General features: G+C 41.3%; 1 protein-coding gene across 4 annotated transcripts in view; it reads right to left on the bottom strand.

Annotated features, from left to right (window-relative positions):
• USP48 (ubiquitin specific peptidase 48) overlaps positions 1-24,522 on the bottom strand; it is a 48,081-nt gene that overhangs the window by 8,038 nt on the left and 15,521 nt on the right. For 3 of the 4 annotated variants that reach the window (XM_005281704.5, XM_042856247.2, XM_042856248.2), the window contains exons 12-22: positions 23,136-23,285; positions 17,917-18,117; positions 16,731-16,845; positions 16,273-16,403; positions 14,354-14,425; positions 6,379-6,503; positions 6,072-6,194; positions 3,276-3,337; positions 2,261-2,371; positions 1,413-1,543; positions 710-816 (exon numbers count right to left, since the gene is read on the bottom strand). In XM_005281704.5, coding sequence (XP_005281761.2) covers positions 710-816; positions 1,413-1,543; positions 2,261-2,371; positions 3,276-3,337; positions 6,072-6,194; positions 6,379-6,503; positions 14,354-14,425; positions 16,273-16,403; positions 16,731-16,845; positions 17,917-18,117; positions 23,136-23,285 — 1,328 coding nt within the window. The remainder of the gene's footprint in view (positions 1-709; positions 817-1,412; positions 1,544-2,260; positions 2,372-3,275; positions 3,338-6,071; positions 6,195-6,378; positions 6,504-14,353; positions 14,426-16,272; positions 16,404-16,730; positions 16,846-17,916; positions 18,118-23,135; positions 23,286-24,522) is intronic. The other variant, XM_042856249.2, reaches the window with a different exon arrangement.

The following is a 24,522-nucleotide window of genomic DNA, read 5'->3' as shown; positions in this document are numbered from 1 at the left end:
TCCTGTGACCGTCCCGTCCCACACTGAAGTGCCTCTATCGTGCTACCATCATCTGATTCTTGTCAGCTTATCTGAGGAGTTTTCCTATAATGAGTCTTGGTTTCTCACCCAGAACTATAGAGCATTAAAACACACCTAAAAGAAGACTGGAAGCTTACTGTAAGAACCTTCAGGTATTTGTAAAGCAAGTTCTAGGGCATCATTTACCCTGTAAAATGCTGTTTAGGTTTTTGGTATAGTAAATTTATAACCTAACCTTGTGTTTGATTTTTAAAAAGCATCTTGACTCACCAGTAGCGAGCACTGGAAAAAAAAAAAAATCAAACATCCAAATCTACTGTAATGAAAGTTTAATATTTAGGAGGACATTTTGGTTTGGTTTAAATCAGTAGTTTGAAGAGTTACAATAGCATTGGTGCTTTTTCCAAGGGTTTCTAATAAGAAAGCAAGCAGATTGCTTCAAACCGTCTCTAGTATCATCAAAAGTCAGGTATGCTGAAGAGGTATCCTCAACCTAGCAGCTCCCACTGAGAGCCCCATTTGCAGAATGGAGGCACAGAAACATGCTGAGTAATATCTCATGTGGCACAGGAATCCTCTTTTCTAATATATATTAATTGATAACTATTTTTAGAGCTATCTTGGCTACTACTCAGTACAGTTTACCTTTAACAAAATTCAGTGAAGATTAGCAGTGAGGGATCAGTACCTTTTTATTATCCACCACTTTATGTACATAGATGGTGGCCTGGGTGTACTCACGCAGGTCCCTCTGCTGCTGGCACAACAATCCTTCTCTGCATTCTGGACACAGCTCTAGAAGGATAAACAAGGAAAATATGGTTAAAATGCGAACAGATATTTTGGTGACAGTGATATTACACAAGGCACTGCTACAAATATTCACCACCTTCATGATTAAATTGAGAGTAGCTTGCACAATGGGAGTATATTTTCCAAACTCTGTAGCTGTTACTAAGGGTAGGTCTACACTTACCCGGTAGTTCGGCGGCAAGCAAACTGAACTTCTGGGTTCGACTTATCGCGTCTTGTCTGGATGAGAAGTCGAACCCAGAAGTGCTCGCCGTCGACTGCGGTACTCCAGCTCGGTGAGAGGAGTACGCGAAGTCGACAGGGGAGCCTGCCTGCCACGTCTGGACCGAGGGAAGTTCAAACTAAGGTACTTCGAACTTCAGCTACGTTATTCAGGTAGCTGAAGTTGCGTACCTTAGTTCGAATTGGGGGGTTAGTGTAGACCTGCCCTGAGAAACTGGCATCTCTCTTTTCCACTCCTCCCTTAACTTCTGACTACGTATGCTAAAATGGCAGCTCCCTCTCCAAACCCCACAAGGGAGCCAGTACCAGTTGGAAAAGCTATTCTACAGACACTGGTGAAGAGAAGACTCACTTACTGGGCTCAGAATCGAAAAGCGTGCTCTCAGGGCTCGTCTCAGCAGTTTGCATTCTGAGGATTTTGATAACGTGATCCACAACAAACAGTTTTTGTATTGCCTCCCACTCACTGGGCCATATTAGAGCTATACTGTGCAAAGAAACACAACATGCTTCATGACATAGAAAAAACAAACCACAAGTATTCAATTACAGCTGTGTAGCTTAGTCATCATTAAAGGAAACTCTGTGCACAAGCCTTACAAGTGCACTGGGCTCTAGGTTTCAGAACCTTTTAAATGTTAACAAAAATAGTCTCTCTACCACCTAAAGCAAAACTATGCAGGGAGGAAGGATTGAGATGGAAGAAAAAGTATGAAAGTGGAAGATGTGTTACATTTGGCTCTGTGCCACTGAAGAAGCAATCCCACAAAGCATGAAATCCACTGATGGTATCTAATACTTTGAAGATAAGTCTTGTGGAAATCAGCTTTGAGAAGATTTGCATCCATTCTGATGGTAAAGGTAAGGAAGTGAGTTTCCAGTGTCAAATAATACTCTCACTTGAGCTCATTCAATTCCTAATAATAAACTTTACTTTACTGATCATATTTCTTTAGTCAACGCTAGCCTTGCTTCTGCAGAGCACTTATCACTGAACATGTACGGTACTTTCCGCGTGAAGATTTATCTAAAGGTGTAAAGGGGTTTTCACATCAAGGTAATTCAAAAACAGATATCTCAGAGGGAAATGTTACAATTAAAGAGATCAACAGTACTGTTCTCGCGAGTTATTTGATTCACATATTTCTGGAGGCGGAGAGAGAAATACCTGACAAAGGAAGACAAGTGAACAGAAGAAACTCACAGTTTAGAGTCTTCTTTGGTCATGGAAGCAAATGTGAACATGAGGCCCCCATGTGGGCAGAGAAGAGCACTGTTTCCTACTGATGATACAGGACTGCATCTTGTAGGCCTCCTGCTCAAACAGGAGAAGGGAAAACAAATGTGTACTTAGCACGGTTAGACAGAGCTAAGTGAATTTTTCTGGCAGATAAGTACATTTACCAAAAAAATACACATATGGGCATGGAAACTACTCATGAATGTGGATCAAATCTGGCAAATTATTTCAGATGAAAACAGCCTGCGGTTTTTTTTAAATGTTTTGAATGGACATTGTTTTGAAAAGGCTGATTTGAAACAACATTTAATATGTTCTTTTGTTTGATCCAAACAATTTTCATTTTGGTTTTTAATTTGGTGAGAAAAACTGATTCAAAACTAGCATAATTGGGGGGGGGGGGTTCACTGAGCTCTAGTTAGACATCACACAGTTATGCTATCTCCTTAACAAGAAATCAAAAGTCAGCAAATAGCACTGAGAAGAGAGATAAGTAGAGTATTTAAATTTGTGATTTTATAGAAAAGTAGCCAAAATTCAGTAGTATTAGACTGCTAGGCTCAGGGAATCATGCGTGTTTTTTTTTATCTTGGGATGTTACTCTTGTATCTAGCACTGAAGGGAGATTATCTCCTATTAATGACAGACTACAGAAGCAGGACTGAGTTATGTCCTTTGACCAGGATATAGCTTTAGTCATGAGAACAAACTAATCAATCTGCTATCTAACTTGACCTTCTCCTCGAGACAGAGTAAACATGAACATTCGCTGTTTTTCAGAACCTATAATAACCAATACCAGCTTAAAAATCCCAGTGCTTCCTTATTTCTACATCAGTCACTACACAGCAAGATATTTTAATTTTAGCACAATTCTACACTGCACCATACAAACATCATCCAAAAGTCAAATTACTACATATAAACCTAAAAGGAATAAAAGGAGTTCAGTGAAGATTTAAAATATGAACCAATTTACCTTACAAATTTCCTCCATTCTTCTACAAAAAACTGTGATACAATGTAGAGCTCATCTGTCTCCTGGAAAAACAGACTTCATTTAAATTAACCTAACAATGGAGATAGAAAAAACCTAAGTTTTCACTGTCTTGGTTATACTTGCTCCTTTTCAAGATCCTAACATTCTTTACAGTAACTCCATTCAAGTGTGACTTCTGAAAGCCAACTACAATAATTTGAGATCAAGTACCAAGAACAGAGTACACAGTGAACCCTTGTGTTACTGCTTATATTATATTAGAAAGTTAATTCAGTTTTGTACCCAATTATTTTCAATCCATTGTATAAATCATTTCTACTGACCTCCAGCAAGCCTTATGGCATACACAACCTGTGATTAACCAGAGCATATTATACTACCTATAGAGTTGCAGACTTTTCTGCTTCGATGGGCAGATCTCGTTGCACACAAAAGGGGCTACTGGCATTCTTCCATTCCCCACCCCCAAGTTCCCTGTGTGCCAGCCTCCCATTCCCATTATTTCAGGGACTCCCTATAACCCCCAGCCCAACACACATGCCAGGGGCATTGTCCCCCTTATTTCTCCCCTCTGCCCATACCAGGATCCCCCCGTTCTCTCTGCCCCATGCCACTGTGTATCCCCCATACCATTATCCTTCATTTTCTCCTTCGGGGCTGTATGTCCCCATTCCTCTGTCCCCTCATGCCAGAGCACCCTATTCTCCCTCCATCCCAGGGTCTCTGTGTGCATCCTTATTTCCTCCACCATTCTTAAGGCATTCAGGGCATCAACATGTTGAACTCTATTGGGGGGAGGGGCAGAGTTGGGATGGGGATGGAGTTATGCAGCAATGTTGTAATGTCAGCCATGAACTGGTTCTTTGATCTACAGAAAATTACAGAGATGACTGAACTTGCTGGATGTGCTAACCAGAAGCCAGGGCTGTCATCCCGTCATTTCCCCTTTCTGGTTTTCACCAAAATCAACAGGGTTCTGCCCACTGATGTTAGAACAGTCCCTGAAATTTTGGAATTGATTCGATGTGGTGTTCAAAAGTTGCATTCAAATAGAGAAATATTAATGTGTATAAAACACTCCTCTTGCTGCTACCACAATACCCCCACACACGCTCAGTGAGGTGACAGTGAAAACAGCTTTGCTACTCCTATCAAGACTGGCTCCAAACATTCACAACCCCTACCCTACCTGTGACTTGTTTGCTGCTTAAAGGCACTCCGCCCCCTCTCTAGAGTTTTTGCCTGCTGCTGGAAGAAAGACACACCAAGTGTATAGCAAAACAAAAACCCTTCCCCCTCCAGTAGAGTTCAGAAAGGAATTCTCCAGCACCGCATCAACAGCTAGTGCTCTAAACCCCGTCCTATGGTGCAGAAAATTAATTAGTACCGCTTCCATGTGAAATTGTTCGAAGGTGCTGCTCTTACTGCTGGCTCAGTACCATGGGAGCAGCAGGTGTAGATAATATAACTATTGTCCAGTTACTTTCTTCTACAATGTATTGAGGAGAGCAAGGACCAAATGCTGCCCTCAGACAAGGATGTACTTCTCAGGACAGAAAAAAATTTAAGATATATTCCAATAAACAAATTAACCGATAAAGTATCACCCTAACACCAAAGAACAAGCCACTGTGGCACTAATTATATCAGCAATTGGTTGATAAAAAGGAAATTCCTTTCTTTGGTAAATTTAAGACTCGCCTTGCAAAACAAGAACAGTGGAAACAGCTCCTCTTTTGAAAGAAAGAACAAAAAAAGGTAAAAAACTTATTGGATTGTGGGCTGCCATTTCTACTCTTACTTCTTCCCCCTGAGCTGGGTTGTTCTAGCCTGCTCCCACATACGGCCCCAAAGAGCTTTTCAGCATACAACTTTTCACAGCAGCCTTTCCCCATCCAGACATACACAAACATCTCCTCTCTGGAAAGCTAGCACCACATAGGATGCTGGAGGAAAGATGGATGATTACAGACAGGGTCAAGAAGTGGTGGATGTGGGAGCAAAAGGTAGGGGATAAGATCCAGGTAGGAGGCCTGGAGACGCATGGGGGGGGGGGGGGGGGGGGGACATTGAGAAGCTAGCTGGGATTCAAGATTAGGCTGAAAGAGTGGTTTACTGATGTTCAAGTGACATTTGGATGGAAGGGGAAAAACACTAAATTTCTCTTTGATCAAGTATCAACCTCCATGCAATAAGGTCAGCTCCAATGTCAACTTAGGACTCAGGAGATCCAGGTTCAGTTCCCTGCTCTATCCCAGACACCCCTGAGCACATCTCACAGGCACAGAGAGACTCAGTTCCCCATCTGTACAATGGGGATAATGGCCCTGCTCAGCTTCGCAGAGGTGTTGCAAGAACAATTCAAGTTTGTGAGGTACTCGAAACACTGCAGAAATAGGGCCAGGTCAATACTTAAGACACACATACACACATACAGTACTGGAGGAAGTTTACTTTAACTAATATTTGCTATTCTTTGTCCTTTTAAAAGGACATTCTCTTGAAAGATACACACTTCTACAAATGCCAGTCAAAAGAGCACCCTGGAGTTCTTTATCCAAAGAGAGTATCCAAGACAGTGCTTAAAGGATTTGTAAGGAACATTTTTTCAATAAGCTTTACACCATGTTTGCACGGTCTAATATTTTGCTCAAGGATTACACACACAAATTCCCTTCTAATAGAATGTAAAATTCTGATCTATTATCAAACAAGAGTACACCAATAGCCTTTTCCCAGATCTGGTAGACCATCAACCTTTCTTAGTCTTTGTACCTGAGGCCAGCTACCAAGACATGGTCTGGATTTGTCTTGGAACAGGTTCTGCAGAGCAGTCTTCTGCTCACTTGCCATCATCTTATGCAGGGCTTCATTTTCCTCTCCTTCTCTTTCCAGAATCTGTGTGAAAACAAAGAGTCCTTTTGGTCACTTGTGTTTGTTTTCAAAGGTGCTATTAAAAAGGTAAAAAGCAGATTTTTTTCCTCCCATACATTTTAAGCCAGGTGAATGCCAACATGAAAGCTAGAGCTACCACCATACATGAACTGTGAAAGGCTTACAAAGCCATCAGATGTTCAGATACCTTGCACTGGGAACAGCATTCTTTGCTATTTGAAAATTCTGGGGCCTTTGGAAAATACTGCTTGAGCTTTTTCCAGGCTTCTTTAGAAACAACCCTCCTTTCATTTTCTGATATGCATAGGTCACCTGCATGGAGAAATCCAAGAAAGCATTTTTGTTCTGCACATACTCAGCAAAAGTTTCACAGCACTAAAACAGATTTAAGAGATTACTTGTATGAATACAGAAGTAGATTTTACACCCTTATAATCTGACACCTGTGTCAGCACTTAGAATAAAATGAAAAAAAGCAACTTATACAGAAGAGTCACCTTCAGCCTTTATTTCTATCCCATCAATGATTAAGTTTCCACCTGGAGGTAGGATTTCAGTGCTTACTCACAGCAACAGTATGGTTTAAGAATTATAGCTACTTATTTTAAAAGCTAACCCAATACATTCTTAAAACAGCATTCCTATTGAAAAACAGAAAGATCTTAATCTACCATGATTGCCCTTTGGATTTATAAAACCATGTGCCTGAGCCATAGGCACGGGAGCTATGGGTGCTACAGTACCCCCAGGTTTTACACAGGGCTCTTGGCTCCCTTACCCCCATCTGGTCCCCCCCCCTCCTGGAGACATGGTCCTGCTCCTGGTCCCAGCTCTGGGAGGGGGGAGCATGGACAGGGTTAGGGGGCTTGCTTTCAGCTCCCCCACTATTAAAAGTGTCCCAGCACCACTGGCCTGAGCAGCAGATTCAAATGCAACAAAAGGAAAGGAAAGACAGAAATCCACGGAACAGGAAGAGAAATTAAGGGCAAGAACAGAACCAGGATAGAGGATACAAGCACACACAAGGGCTAATGTTTTCCCACTCATGCAGGGTCGCCCGCGGGGGCGGGCAAGTGGGGCAGATTGCCCCAGACCCCACAGGGGCCCCGCGAGCCCTGGCCTGGCGCCGATCCGGGTCTTTGGTGGCGGGGGGCCCTTCACTGCTGCCGAAGATGCGGAGCAACTGAAGGGCCCCCCACCACCAAAATGCCACCAAAGACCCGGACCACCGCCGGGTGAGTACAAATGCCGCAGCTCCCCCACTTTGCCCCAGGCTCCCTGAATCCTCTGGGTGGCCCTGCACTCATGGGTGCTTCAAATTAGGTACCTAAAAAAGTGGTTTGATTTTCAAAGCTGCTGAGCACCCCACAACTTTTATTGACTTAAAAACGAAGCCGCATGTGCTACATACCTCTGGAAAAATAAGGCTACCATGATTTATTTGCCTAAATATTGCTTTAGGTGCCTAACTTCAGGCACTGAAAATTCTGTCCAACATGTTCTCTCCATACATCCCATGACTACCCTTCTGAAAGTGTTACTGCATTTAAAACTCCACATTTCTGTAGCAATCGCTTCGAATGTGAAGCTCCACAAGACTCTCAAACACAGTCAGAATCCATAATTAAACATGGCAGATTCCGCTTTCCATAATGCCCATCTTGAAAAAAGTGAACTGCACAAACAGTGCACAAAAAGCTGTATGCCACTCCATCACTTGAGTCTTTTGATCAAGAGAGTGCCTTATTACATCCAGTTGGGTGGAATTAATTCTGTGCGAGAGGAAAATATGAAGTGAGGTGTACCAAATATTATTAAAAACTGATGCCAATTACATATCATTTATCTTGAACTATTTTTCAGGAAACTGACAAAGAAAAAACTGACAATCAGTAAGATAACGAATTAAGAGAAAGCATTTATGAGTTATCCTGGTAACAGCTATGCCAAAAAGGTCACTGCGCTGCAATTCAGGCATCAAATTTATGTGCAAGACTCAACACGGTGGGAAAACATAGTATTTCATATATGAGAAACTATGCTACTTCATTGCTGACAGCCATAATTTTTGCCTGACTTATAGTTGTAAAGGTGAGAGGTACAACACAACTGAGCCCTCACTATTTAACTACTGCTGCTGAGTCAAAAGCCCGGTGGTATTACAAGGTGTGGTAACAATGCTGATGCACAACAAAATGAGAATAATATTAATTTCAGTACAGAGGGTAAAGCAGTGAACTGCAAACAGCAAACCACCAAACACTATCATAGGAAAGAATGATGCTCAACCTTTAAAGTAGGTATTAACCAACCGTGGGAAGAAAAAAAACTTGAAAAGTTGCTGTACTTGAGGAAGTAGAGGCTAGCTAAGAACTATTTAAAAGTTTCTTCTCTTTCTATAGTCTACCCCAGAATGAAATGGGTTTGTTAGCCACAAGACACAGAAAAACACACCGGGAAACTCCTTGGCTCTATTTCTTTAGTATTAGAACAAGTCTTCAATGCCACTGACCTGTCATCGTCTCTCATTCTGACAAAGTCTGAACTCCTGCCAATTTCCCAAAGAAAAAATAGCAACACTCCATTCCTGGATTTATTACAATAAATGAAGGTCAGACTGGATTGTTTTAAAATAGCATTTAATGAAACAGTTGCTAAATTTGACCAATTATTAACCTAGGCTCACCATGTGGGGAAAGCAGGACTGGGATGATTTCCAGAAACCATCAGGGACATGAAAACAAGACTGTGCAAGTAATTGCGCTAACATCATAAGATTTATGAAAACAGACCAATAAGCTACAGTGAGAGGTGGAAAATCTGATCAGAATGTACAAATGTTGTACCATCTGGAAGGCAAAGACCCTGACCATCTACTCCTGGGAGAATTGTGCGCCACTGCGCGTGCACAGAATTCACATCCCCCACAGATTCCTTTGCTTCTCTGCAGAAAAATGACTTTCTGGCTGGGAAGCAAAGGGAAGCGGAAAGAGCAGTCAAGCCCCACTCCCTAGCTGCGCAGGTACATTGTTTCACCGGGAGGAGAGGTAAATCACTGCAGGGCTGGGGACACCCCAGCCAGTGGCTCCTACCCTAAGCCGGGATCAGCTGCTAGTCCCAGCTGGGCTGGAGAGGACGGGACTTCCTCTTCCCCTGCAAGGACTGGCTGGGGCTGTGTCAGACCCACCCCCAGAAACCTCCCCCAGCTGCAGGAAGCTCAGCATCCTCCCCTGCTTCCTGCCCCCATCGCTCATCAGCTGTGCAGGGGAGAGGTCACTGCACAGGGAGCTGCTCTCCCATCTGCTCAACCCCCATGCATCTGGACCGCCTATGCTCAGACACCCATACCAAGCCTCACCCCGTACACCCGGAGCCTCCCTAGCCCTCCATACCTGAACCTCAACCCCAGCATCTGGAGCCCCCCTGCACCCATGCCACTCCCCACTGAGCTCCACACTCAACCCCCACCCCGCTGCACCAACCTGAGTTTCCACATCCAGACCCCCATGCCACTGTCCCCCAACTAGCTGCACCCAGACCCCTACCCTACCAAGCCCCACTCCTCCAGACCCCGCCGCTGAGCCCCAACCACTTTCACCTGGAAACCCCTGCAGAGTCCCATTGCCCCTGCACCTGGAACCCCCCCATCCCTAGATCCCCCACTGAGCCGTCTGCACACCCAGATTGTCCCACACAGAATCCTCTCACTTCACACTTGGATCCCACCCACACTGAGCCCTTCCACACTTGGATCTTGCCTGGTTGAGACTGCTTGCCCCACACCTGGTGCGCCTGGTGCTGAGGTGCAGGGCCCCAGGGTGTATCTGGGTCAGGCCCAGGCCTTGTGCTGTGTTAGGGTCAGGTGCAGCCTCACCACTGAGTCCGTGTCCTGGGGGTGGGGAGGTTGTAGAGCAGGGGTGGGCAATCTTTTTGGCCTGAGGGCCACATCGGGGAATAGAAATTGTATAGTGGACCATGAATGCTCACAAAATTGGGGTTGGGGTGCAGAAGGGGGCGAGGACTCTGGCTGGGGGTACAGGCTCCAGGGTGGAGCTGGGGGATGACGAGTTTGGGGTGTAGGAAGGTGCTCTGGGCTGGGACTGAGGGGTTCAGAGGGGGATCAGGGCTGGGGCAGGGGTGCAGGAAAGAGTGCAGGTTCTGGATGGGGGTGAGGCTGGGGATGAGAGGTTTGGGGCGCAGGAGGGTGCCCCGTGCTAGGATCGAGAGATTTGGAAAGCAAGAGGGGGATCAGGGCTGGGGTACGGGGTTGGGGAATGGGGAGAGGCTCAGGGGTGCAGGCTCCAAGCAGCGCTTACCTCAAGTGGCTCCCGGAAGCAGTGGCATGTCCCTTCTCCGGCTCCTATGCATGGAGCTGCCCCCGACCCTTGGAGCGGGGACCATGCCACGGCTTCCGGGAGCTGAGTGGTGCGGCCCCCAACCTGGCTCCCCAGCAGGCGCTTGTAGGCCGGCTTAAAACGGCTCAGGGGCCAGATCCAGCCGGCAGGCCATAGTTTGCCCACCCCTACTGTAGGATGATCTCCCACCTTCATACAGCCATTGTGCTCCCCCACTGCCATGCTGGAGCCTCTGCATTTATTTATTGACAAATAAAACTTGCAGAATTTTAAAATATTGTGCACAGAATTTTTAATTTTTTGGCACAGAATGCCCTCAGGAGTAACCACTGTCCCCTCTCATCATCTCTCTCTTTTCAGAGTAGATTCTGGTCATGAACATCAAAGATGGCCTAACCTGGTAATCAGACAAAAAATATTCAACAGGGTCAGGAAACTACCGGAGAGAAAGAAATTATAACAATCCTCTGGAATTAGAGATGAAAAAGGTTCCCGACATATGCATATAAGATGATGGTAGTGGAAATTCATAAGGGAAAAACCTTTATGATATTTTTGGATGCAAGCCAGACCTAACAGATCAAGCACTGGACTCTGAAGAAAGCACCATGAAGGAAGTAGTTTCCTCCTCTGCAAAATTAAGGGTCTATTACAGAGAAACAGATTAGCTGATACTTAATTAAATGGAAAATTTTGAACGCATAAGGTGAAAAGAGCATTTTACAAGAACAATCTGAGGTTAGCTCAGGATAACGAAACCTGAACTTTTGATGGCCCCAATATTTAATGTCATTTATTTTTTATGTGGACCAAAGTCACAGATCAATTTATAATGAAACTAGTAATTTTCTAGAGAAATATTTTCAAAAAGCTTATTTTTATGGCGTTTCATCATTCTGCTCTGCAGTTTTATATTAGCCTTGTGGGACTGTCAATTACAATGCACAACAACAATGAAAAAGGGTTAAAAAAGTCATTTTAAACGTTCTACTTGAGAATACAGCTTTATTAATCCAAAAGCGTGCATCTCTTATTAGTTTTAGCGGTGGAGCTTGCATTGTTAATTCATATCAACTGACAATAATGCATACATGCTTGTCACATAGCCATTAATTGTCCCAAACAGACCTGAAGGCCTAATTGCTACGATTACATTATGATAATACCTCCAAAATGGAGCAGTTATAGTCTATTAAAAGTGCCAATATTCTGCACAAAAAGGGAGACTTGAAGACATGGATAGTAGAGGATGCAACTAACTATCCATCATTTAATATTATACAGCATCTCATGTAAGGCTTATAACATACCCAGCAATTTGATTACAATCCTGATGTCGAGGACACCGAAATGCCAATGGGAGCTGCGGAGACAGCGCTTGGTGCAGAGGCAGCGCACAGAGCTGCCGGGCCACGCCTCCGCCTAGGATTTTGCTGCTTCTGGGGAGGCGTGGAGCTGGATAGGGAGCCTGCCAGCCCCACCAAACCCTCCCCTCATGGAGCACCCCCCCCCCAAGTGCCTCCAGGCCGCTGCCCCCCCACCCCTAAGCACCCATGGCACCCCTCTCGGCACCCCCCCCACCCACCCAAGACATGGACATGTGAATTTTTGTTTTCTGCCCGTGACCTGTCTGCGACTTTTACTAAAAATACCTGTGACTAAAATGTAGCCTTAATCATGACTGATTGCACAGTATCAGAGGGGTAGCCGAGTTAGTCTGAATCTGTAAAAAGCAACAGAGGGTCCTATGGCACCTTTAAGACTAACAGAAGTATTGGGAGCGTAAGCTTTCGTGGGTAAGAACCTCACTTCTTCAGATGCAAAACTTGCATAAGGACTGGGAATGGCAACTCCCACCTGTTTATGCTCTCTGTATGTGTGTATATATATCTCCTCAATATATGTTCCATTCTATATGCATCTGAAGAAGTGGGCTGTAGTCCACGAAAGCTTATGCTCTAATAAATTTGTTAGTCTCTAAGGTGCCACAAGTACTCCTGTTCTTTTTGCTTCACAATGTCCCTTCCCTGATCCACAGCAGTGCAAAGATTGGAGGTAATTTATGAGAATTGTTTGTCAGCACTGCCTTCCAATTTAAAAGAGATGTCTCTTGAAGTGGACGAATCTGTCAGATTTTATGACAGTGAAGTTTTCAAAGAAGAATTTTTGTGCTTAATACCATTAGAAATCTACACTACAGGAGAGATCATTTTTGAAAAGGTAAAAAGCTTTTTTGAAAAAGAAAAAAAGAAAAAGAAAAAAAAGGTTTAGCTTTGCAGAAAGTAACCTTGCTGGTTACAGATGGAGGTCCCTCCAGGACAGGGAAAGAGGTCTTTGGCTCTACAGTTTGGCAATGATACACCCCTCATTAAATACACTTCACTGCATCATTCACCAGACTGTCCTGTGCAATGAGTTGTCTGGGGACTTGAGAAAAAAAACAATGGGTATTGTGATGAGATTGGTGAACTGCATACATTCAACTTCCAGCTTGCAACACTGTCTTTTTAAATGTCCTTTTACAAGACATTTCAGCCAGATACAGTGACCTGTTGCAGCACAATCAGAGAACATCGTTATGTAGGGGGTGCATGTTAGAGAGGTTTTGTGCAATTCAAAAAGAAATAGAATTTCTTTCAAACCACAAGACCAACAAAGCTTGAGAGTTCATGGAATTTAGGAATGATGTTCCCTCTCTGTCAGAGGTAGCTTTTCTGTGCAATATTACTGGTCACTTGAATTCCCTCAACTTGCAGCTCCTAGGCCATGCAAGCAGCACTGGGGATCTCTTTGAAAAAATGTATGCCTTTCAGAAGAATCTTGAAATCTTTCAGACAGACTTAACAGGAAAGATGTTGTACTTTCCCACATTGCATGTTATTGCTACAAATGAAACGTCGATGAAAACAATGCAGGAATTCCTTAAAAAAAAAAATCTCGTTGAAAATTTTAAAATTCGATTTGAGAGTTTTAAAATTCCAAAAGGATTTGCTTTTATTTGTTTGTGATCCATTTGTTGTCTCTGCTGAAGCAAAGAATAGGTGATGAAGGTGCCTTTGAATTAGAAATTGTAAGGCTCCAGAGCTCAGATGTTCTGAAGGAAAAATTCAGAGAAGTGGGACTTCGATTCCTGGACTCAATATGCTGACCAGTTTCAGAATAGCCAGAATCTAGCCATCTATCTTTTAACAATGTTTGGATTAACATACTCTGAGAATATGGGTTTTCTACCATGAACATTATAAAAAAAACACCACAATCACCTTACAGATAAGCAGCTTCACCAGTGCATGTGCCTTGCCCTTATCTCCTACAAACCACTTTTCACAAAGCTTGCCAGATATCATTGATGCCACCTCTTCCACTAGATTGCCACAAACACAGGTAATAATGTTTTTATCTTTTAACAAAGTTTATAAATCAACATTAATACTTATGTTACAATTAAGGTCTTTATTGGCAGCTAGAAGTTTGGTTTTTTTGTCAGTCTTCTGTGCAAATGGCCCGCCTCGTCATAAAATTCTCAAATCAGCTTATGGGTAGATCTAATTGAGTATCACTGATCTAGGTTCTCCTTGTAGGTCTCCCATCAAATCTATCCCAACATGACACTAGCTAGCGAGATCTGATGCGATCACAGCTCAAGATTAAATGATAAACATTTAAGAAAAGCAAAGTCAGTCAGAAATAAACTTAATTAAGCCCAGCTAATCTTGGGTTTTGCAGAAGAAATATGGAAGATCCATCTGTAAATGGTGGGTCATTCCAATAGACGTGTTCAGTTCTGTCCCCTACATACACACTTACCATGTGGGCAAACAAGGTCTTCATTAAAATTTAACTCCTCTTCCTCCTCCCTCTTTTCTTCATTGGACTCATCTGACCAAAAGAAAAAGTAGATTGCACAAAAGCTCTCTGTAGTAGAGTTTTATTTTTTTTGGAGGAACTGTAAAAATTTGCTTCCTTTTCAAATTGCTGCAAAATTTTAATACTGAGGTAACTTCAACAATATACCTTTAAGTTTATTGGCCCAATATATTTTGAGTGCTCTGAAGTTCATAGTCTTGCGCTCCATCTTCTACATGAGACTACAAAGGTAGCATTCATTATAGCTAGAACACCCGGGCTCTTTGCTGCTCCCAAATAGCTCAGATCAGAATTAACAGAAAAGTTACCACCAGATTAGAGTGGAGAGAACAGAAATCTTACAGGCAAAATATTAGTCAGCTCTCTGTTTTGAGGAGTCTGATCCAAACCAGATGTCCCCATTGCTGCTCCACAATGGCTTCAAATAAGGCCAAGAACCACTCCACCTGGAAGGCTTCAATGTGAGCAACTTGCAGATAGGATTGTGCCTTTTCGGTTTTGGAAAGCGCCTACAACACTGTGGGCAATATCAGGAGTAATAAAAAGTAACGTGTGCTTACTTTGACAAAGGAAAGTTTTTACTAGTCATTGCCATTAGCTCTGCAGGGGAAAATAAAATGGATTGCACCTAAACACAGTTGACAACTGAGGCCTGTTTTACACTTGCAAGTTAAGTCATCATAGCTACAGCACTCAGAGGGTGTGAAAAATTCACACCCCTATGTGCCATAGCTATGCCAACCTAAGCTCCAGTGTAGATACAACAAGGCTGATGGAAGAATGCTTCCATCAACTTAACTACCATAGGTGGAGTTCCTACAGCTGCAGTTCCTACAGCTGCAGAAAAAAAACCCTTCTATCGCTATAGGAACCATCTACATTACGGTGCCACAGTGGCATAGCTGTACTGTTTTAGTACCCATAGTGTAGACATGGCCTAGAGTTCCAACTGCAGGGCCAGATTCTACCTTCAGTTTTAACTGGGAGTTAGGGATATAAAATGTTAACCAATTAACCAATAAGCATCAGTCTTACTAGTAATGTATTGAGTTAACATTTAAATGCCTAAATGTGCCAGGCCTGCGCCCGGGGTTCTGCCTGCCCCCAGCTGTGGCCCCAGCCTCTGCCCCTTTCCCGTCTGGGTTTGGACATGGGGCAGCAGCTAGGACTCTGTGTAAAATGTGGGGGTGCTGCAGGATCCTCCCTCCCGCATCCCTAGTCCCCGCACCTATGTTGTGAACTCATTAACAGTTACATGTTTAACCAATACAATTTTAATAGTGTAAACGGTTACTTTTTAAAAACACTATTTACATCCCTAGTGGGATTACGTAGGTGTAGTGAGGGCAGACTTTGACCTGCTGAAAACTTTTTTTTCCTTCAAAAGTATATATTGCTTTTGAAATTGCTCAAAATATGGATCTACTATATGCTACTTTGTACTATAGTAGAACTGCAGAGTTACAAACACCTCGGAAATGGAGGCTCTTCATAACTCTGAACAAAACATTATGGTGATTCTTTCAAAAGTTTACAACTGAACATTGACTTAATACAGCTTTGATCTTTAATAGGCAGAAGAAAAATGTTGCTATCCCTTTATTATTTTAGTAGTTTATGCTTTTCTTGGGTGGGGGTAGGATGAGAACTCTGCCGCTGCCTGATTGTATACTTCCAGTTCTAAATGGGATGTGTGGTTGACTGGACAGTTCGTAACTTGAGGTTCTAAGGTATATCATTCAGACTTGCTCAAAACAATCCCTACAACTAAACAGAACAGCTAGAATGCTTAATCAATACTATCCGATCTATTTATCAGGTAGTGGGAGAAATTGGGTTGCTTGGTTTTAAACAGCTACCTTTGTTTTGTGCATCTCCATTCATTTTTCCATTATTCTGGTCTGCATCATCATCTTGTTCATTTAACTGTTCCAGAGCCAACTGACGCCAACTCCGCAAGGATGACTTTCCAACCCAAAATCCATCATTACTGTATAGAAAAAAAAAAAAAAAAAGGACTAGCATTTACAATACAAACCATAACTTATATTTACAGCTATGGACCAATTCCTGTTGGTGAAAGACAGCTCTTCATGTCCTGAAGCTTATGTGTAAGCTCAAAAGCTTCTCTCTCTCTCACCAACAGGAATTGGTCCAATAAAAGATATTACCTCTCTCACCTTGTTTCTTTTATATCCTGGGACCAACATGGCTACAATGCTGCAAACAATTGTTAAAATCTCATTTTAAAAAATTTAAATATCACTGACAATAGACCTGTGCAATGCAAACATTGGAAGGTGTCAGCACCACATACCCCTTTACTGTAATTTTCAGCAAGTTTGTGACAGTTTTATAGTCTTCGTTTAATTGGTTTTTCAGTCGTAGTATTCGACATCTCTCTACCACACAGTCCTTGCAAAGTGCTTTAACTAGAGAAACAAAAGAGACAACACCATGTTACAAGAATACTACTGCTAAACTTCGAAACAAAACTAAGATTTTTGCAAGTGCAGACACCACCATTTGAAGGTGCTGTCAGTCAAGGAGGCTTAATGTAGATACTGACAGTGGCATTTTCTAGTACCTATGATTTAGATGGAAATGAATGGTAACAGCTGAACTGGACCAAATTTAGATACAATTGTAGTACGTTTTGGTAAGGGTGGGTTTGATCCTTTAGCATCGACATTTCTCATCACCTCAGCTTCACAAGTCTGCATTTCTGATATTAACAGTTTATATTTACTGCAACAAGTTTGAAAACAGCAATATTTGTAGACCTAGGTAAACCGTGGATTTAAAAAGAACAGTTCAGAAATTTGCAATAGCAGTTTTACCATTCACAAAAAACCTGTCACAGTATGTAAACATGCCATGTATACACACTATAAATATACTTCCTAGGCACTGGGCTGCTTGGGGGAAGCTACAAGTGACAGAAGACACTTTCTCTCACACCCTCACTTCTTCATTGCTCTGAGAATAGGGTTCCAAAATACTGGCTCTTGTCAGCAGAGAATGATACAATATATGAGGCACTGCCTATACAGCATCTGTAGAAATAATGGGCCCAGGAGCTCCTCCACTCCCCAATTTTAGGGTATTTATACAAGTTTTGCTATTTTACAGAAAGTTTATTTTAATAAAACTTTTTAAAATACTAAAGTTTCAAGTTGTTTCTACCTAAATGTATCTTTTTTTTTTTTGGTTAAAGCGACTGAATAAAACTGTTTCAAGGCACAGAGCACAATCAAGATCTGAAACATATCCACCATTCATGTTCCCTAGTCAGCCTATCTATCTGCTTGATCATAACTAAGCAGTGCTCTCAAAAGCAGACGCCAGGAAAAATACAAGCAGGACAGCTATTCTGGCTAAAGATGAAGCTACATTATATTGACAAAGGATGCAAAACAAATTTCAATATACAAAAATTAAAATCCCCAAAAAGCTTGCCATGTGAGAGTGCTTTATATCCAGATACTATGGTTTAATCTTACCATTTAGCCTGGGCCCCCCTCCGTATCTCCTGTAGAAGTAGTCAGCAACATACTCAGATATTCTCTTCATAATTGATATTTTATCAGGGTGCAATTTGCCATGTGAACACAAGCATGCAGTGTTATCTATGGGTTTGGGAGGGGCAGATTCATCCAGCCATTTCTGTAACCATTCAAGAGAGACAAACTCATACGGGCATCCTGGAAAAAAAGTGAACAGAAACAAACCTATACATTTCCACAAGTACATGATACAGGAGATGACATTTTAAAATTACTCTACTGTTCAACGGTATATTTTTTTTTTAATTAAAAAGTTTGTGGGGGAATCCTCACCCAAAAAAGTTTGAAAATATTGTATAATGGGAATCTAACATTTAATTCCGTTTCCTTGCCAATTCTGATGCTAACTATGCAGTTTTATATCATGGTGTCCCTTCTAAAAGTCAGCAGCTGTATGAAATTACATCTGAGACAAGTATCATTTTAAATTCAAATAGGAAACTGGCTAGTGAAGCCAGAGAACATTTTCAAACTGCAACACCTTTTGGCTACAGTAGCTCATTTTATTTCAGAACATTACAGGAAAAATGTGTAACCAAATCTTCCTACTGTTAAATTAGGAGAGAATGCAATGTATTACTTTGAGAAGTTAAATGCTCCATTCAAAAGTCTGTTTTCCTTAATTATGAGATAAATATGTAAATTATAAGTTTAAAGTAATAATGTAGGAGTGTAATAAAGGTTAGTGTATCTAATATATATTAACTATTAGTGACAAGGCGGGTAAGATAAAATCTTTTATTGGACCAACTTCTGTTGGTGAGAGAGACAAGCTTTCAAGGTTATACAGAGCTCTTCTTCAGGCCTGGGAAAGGCACTCCGAGTGCCATCCACCTTGTCTCTCTAATATCCTGGGACTGACACGCCTATACACTGCACAGCTACATTAACTAGGATAGTCAAAAGAGGACAGGATACAATTTTATAAAGAATTAGATCTCTGTCTTGAAACAACACGCAACCCCCTATGTGCTTAAAGTACATTAAAAGAAACGAGGGGAATCTAGATAATAAATGCTAGCAGTTAACCCTAACTAGAACTACAGTAAGTTTATCTACTGCCTATATAACAGACAAATAGAAGCTTGCATGTTTTTCAAATACAGATTGTTGATGTGTGTTGCTTCCAAAACAGAACCTTGTATGTTTATGTTACTGTTGAGCACTGAACTTGTCACTCTTCTGAATAGCTCTGACATCAAACTTCTGATGATACATGTTCCCCAGAACAAGTTTTTGTTCAATATCGTAAACTATCAACAGTATCAGTCAAGTTAACCTGAATTTACAGGTTGCTTTTTACCACATGTATTCATCAGGCAGAGAGCTATTTCTTTAGATTAGATTAGATTGTATGGGAAATATAAATTGTATAAATGGGAAATAGGATTAATTTTGTGATTTATTTACAACACCCAGCACAATGGGGGCTGGCCCATGACTAGCGCTCCTAGGTGCTATAGTAATACAAATTAAATAATAAATAGGAACTACTTCACCAAATTTCCTTCATCTATCAGATTTAAAATAATGTTCAATTTCTGCATTATGGTGGGAAAAATATTTTTTATATTTGAATGGCTAATCCATGCTGCCCAAGTAGACAACGAACTATCAAAACAGACTCAAGAGCAACAGGATAGCACAGTAACGATGCAAGATTTGGCTGTAAGGAGGAAACCATGAAAATATCAAGCAATTTTTTTTTTTTTAAAGTCTAGGCTATTTGTCAAAAATTAGCATTCAGAAAAAGCACACAGACCCCACATTAAAAACTTATACTGAAGGAGAAGCTGACTCAAAATTTCACAATACTAACAATTTTAGATTTTAGCAATTTGTTTTGTTTTTTAAACAAGAAATGCTTTTCTACACATTTACAAAATACACAGGTGCAATTTCTGGGGGATCAGACATACCAGCAGAGACACTAGAAGGAATGAATGGCTTTATATAAAATACTTGAGTCAAATATCTTGATACAAAGTCACACTAATGACACATGTAACCCAAAACAGTGTGGCTATACTTGTAAAACCAGGAATTTTACAGAAAAAGCAACAGGAAATGTAATTAACAAATTGCTATGAAATGCCACAGTGGCAAAAAGCTGATCTCAAATAATGCTTTTTCTTATTGTCCATTAGTGACTATCATCTTTGGGTTCTAAGATAGATTTAATTACATATTGAGCAACATGTGTGATTGTGGGAACAAAGCAGATTTACTTCTGCACACCAAATCTAGTCAATACTGAAAAGATAAACAGTGGCATATCTAAAAGAATATTGGAAAATTAACAGGGTGGGGGGGTGAAGAAAGAGAGGCAGGGAGAGGTCAGGAAGTTAAATACACCTGGCTGATGCATCAACACTTCTGAAATTTCCACTGCCAGTTGCATTTATAAAGTAAATATGGGGAAACAGAATCCTTCACATTTCATATAGAGAGGGATAGCAAAGCTGTAACCAAATAATACTTTATGTACTGTAATGAACACTGGACTTTTCATAATCTTAGGCCTCAAACTGTTCCTCAGCACAATCAGCAGCTTCTCCATCTCAGGCAATGATACTACATAAATATGGTTTATCTGAAAAAGTGTAAGCTTCACTATGGCTATATTGTATTTACTCTACATAAAATATGGCCACAATCTCTGGAGGATTTAGTTAAACCATTTCTAATGGGACATCTTGGGACAAAAAAAATCCCAACTCATGCAACTGAAAGAGAAACCACCTTGATTTCCAAAACGTAAGCAGCATGAGAGTGCACTGTCTGGAAACCTGTCAGTGAGATATGAACATTATATAAGCAATAAATATCACCAATAGCAAACTATTCTAATTATGTTTAGAAAGTCAAAATGACTTTATTTGGGCATAAGCTTTCGTGGGTAAAAACCTCACTTCTTCAGATGCATCTGAAGAAGTGAGGTTTTTACCCACGAAAGCTTATGCCCAAATAAATCTGTTACACTTTAAGGTGCCACCAGACTCCTTGTTGTTTTTGTAGATACAGACTAACACTGCTACCCCCTGATACAGGAAATTACTTGTAATTCTTGTTCTCCAAAAGTGACCCATATCTGTGAAGAGAATGCCCCACATCCTTGATTTAGCAATGGCACTTCAAAAATACATTCAGAGCATGAACCCAACAGTGGGGAATCCACTGTGTGAACACCTATCTTAATATCACAGCTTTTCATTAGTTTTAAGCATAAATGCCATAATTTTCAAACGTGGATACTTAAAGTTAAGAATCTAAATATCCAGTCACTTCTGTTCAGAGGTGCTGAGCTCTACCTGCAGCTCCCACTGACCTAAAGTTGTTGGTGCTCAATACTTCTGAAAGAAAAGTCAGGCCTTGTATTTAGGAGCCTTAATTTGGAATCAAGTGCTAAATTTTGGGAATCCAAGTTTGAAAAATTTGGCCAAGTATTTTATGAACTAAACTGAAATATCACAACAGTCTGCTTGCTCTTTTTATAAAAAGGAGTTGCAATCTTAATTGAAAACTACTGAAAAAGTTTCTAGGAGACATGTGTTTTGGAGAATACGGTCTATACAAAGTAACCATAGCACATGTCTGTACCCTCACCCCTTGGAAAACTGAGGAGAAAAGGAATAAATCAAACTTTTAGTATTTAAAGATGTGAAAAAGGCAGTAAGTGAAAAGTGGAAAGGAGAGAAGAATCTGTCAGTGACAACTTACTCATGGGAAACACAAAGCTCTGGACAGAGTGACTCCTGGAAGAGAGCTGGTTGGAAATTTTCTGATGAAACTTTCACCAGAAAGTGCCAATTAACAGAAGTGAAATGTTTTGCTGAATCTATTACAGGGGCTCTCAGAGCTGGTAGGCTCCCCATTCTGAAGCAGTAGCACTGGGAGCCCCAGCTGGGGCTAGGACTCTTGCGGTTGATAACCTCCCTGCTCTGTGACAGCAGCCTTTGGAGCCCAGGCTGAAATTGATAGTCTTGTCAGTTTCATCTCAACTATGCAATGGTGGCAATGGGTAAACTCACAAGAATGTCAATTTCCCATATTTCTATTCTGGAACACCCTATTTCAGTGTTTTTATTAAATGAAATTTTCAGAGTGACTTCAGTTTGCAAAAAATTTCAGTAAAATCTGCTTCCATTCCAAAATATTAAAATTTTCTTGCAAACCAAAACCCCACATTTTGGCCAGCCCATCATGGAATTCTCATAGATAAAGGCTTGCCTACATAGTTTTTCCAAGTGTCTGTAAGAATTAAATTAATGACTTTCTGGCAAAAAGTTGAGTGAACGTGTGACCTATTACCTGCTGATTCATTTGGATCAACAGCACCAAAGCATGCCAGTGAGCTGGAGATGCAGGATTACCTAAGTTACTTCCTTCTCAGTGCTATCAATCAACCGTGAGCTAAGCTGTTCAGAGGGCAGCAGAAAACGGGCATGGTGATACAAGGAAAAAGCACAAGGTGACTGACAAGGGCATAATTGATGGTGAGGGAGTAAATCAAGGAAGAGAAAGTCGGGGAGAGACGGCACTGATGGCAGTTATAATGAGGGACAGGAAAAACGAGTACGAAGAAGAAAGTAGGTTGTGGCAGAAAGCATTATGGGGAAAAGCAACACTGATCATGCATCCTCTCCTGTAGTCTTAAGTGTTGGTCATCATGCCCTTCTCTCCTAAGGGGGGAAAAAAACAATAGCATCTAAAAGCTTATAATGATATGCTCTGATCATAAACTCATGTGCTAGCATGTATTAATGTGGCACTAATGATATAGAAACAAACAGCATATCTGAAGAAAAAAAGGAATGCATTTTTGGGGAAGGCTCCTACAGAAAATTAAACACTTGTAAATATATATTAATATTTGCAAAACTCAAACCTTCCAAATCTTGTTTAGTTACTTTAAAATCTAAAGCAGCAGGAAGTCTGAGTGAGGTAGAGAATGAGTTGATGTCAGTGTCCTTCTCCACTGCCCGAAGTCTTGCAGTAGCTACCACAAATACCAGCTCACAAAAGGCTATGAGGAAAAGGGGAGTAACATCCACTATATGAAGTTATACATAAATGGGAAATAGGATTGTGATTTATTTACAGTGCTAATATTAACAATGGTCTACTATAAAATACTACCAGAATATCTTACAGACCAGCTTCAGCAGGCAACCTTTGGTAGAGCTCCTTCACCTCTTCATGTTTGATTTTGCCTCTGACCACGCTTTGTTTACGCATATCTGCCATTTCGTTACACCACTCTTCAAACTTGCAGTTATCCCGTTCGACGAGCTCCTGCAGAAAAGCTATGGAGAAAGAAAGAAAAAGCAGAAGTACTAGCTACCACTAATCCTACTCTGTCTTAAAAAAAGATGGCCAAAATTAAAGTAAATTATGCCAATTTTCCCAGTGAGCAGTAATATCCAATGGTAACAGCCACCAAGCTTAAAGGTTTCCTCACACAAATAATGAAATACGGAGTCTTTCTAGAAGTCAAGTGCCTGGATATTCCTTCTCACCAATATTTACATTTCAGTATTTGTGCCCATATGGGTAATTCAATGTAAAGGAGACATGGGATGCAAATGATTTAATACCGCCCAACAGAGTTTACTATGGAGGACGTGATACCTGCAGTGTTTTAGAATAAAAATCTTTGGTGCATGACAAATAAATACTTTTCAATGTTTGAAATGATTATCAATAATGTACCACAATATGTTGTTAAACACACTAAGGAAAAAAGCAGCAAGAGTTTTTGTACAGCTGTAATGGTGAAGGGCTGCAGACTGTGAGCCCACCAGGCTGTTTCAGGGATGTCTCTACTTCTCTTTGAGGCCCCTGGTTCCATTTCCTTGCCTCCCACTCATCTCAGCAACCCACAGGTCCCCTAGCTGTTCCTCTCTATTTCTTTGGAGCAATCGTTCTTCCTACTGAGATGCAGAAAATCTGGGTCTTCAGTCCCAGTAGCACACCAGAATCCTTAATGCCACCTACCAGAGAGGCCAGCAAGAAGGATTTGAGGGCACGTATGAAATCTTAGTGATCCAGGTTCTACATGGTTTAGTGATAAGCGCAGAAAACTGTTAAGAACTCCTGTGGATTAAAGGGAACAGGCAGGGAAACTGAAAGGCTGCTGATTCAAGTGAAAGGGGAGGGTGACTGGAAGTTTTAGTGTCACCAGTGAAATAAAATAGGATGCTTCAGAAGAAGAAATGGAAACTGTGGGAATGACAGGAATTCACACAAAGGGGGAAGGAAAGGGAGGAAAAATCAGTGAGGGTGTACAATAACAGGCCTAACACAAAACAAATGTCCCAGTCAATTAATAGTGAAAAGAGGACAAAGGAGAAAGGACAGAAGATCACCTACATCCTTACAGTAATGGTACAAAGAAGGTGCAAAATATTTCCTCTGAAATTTTCTTCTACATTTAGAATTTAAGAACTAAGCTGTTAGGGAAATGTTAACTCGGAAGTATTTTTCATTTTACCATCATGACAGGTGCTACACAAATCTCATAGAATGTTCTTAATTTTAACC

This window comes from Chrysemys picta, chromosome 21 (genome assembly GCF_011386835.1).
Source record: "Chrysemys picta bellii isolate R12L10 chromosome 21, ASM1138683v2, whole genome shotgun sequence".
NCBI classification, from domain to species: Eukaryota; Metazoa; Chordata; order Testudines; family Emydidae; genus Chrysemys; species Chrysemys picta.
This window is presented reverse-complemented; position numbering and strand designations above follow the sequence as displayed.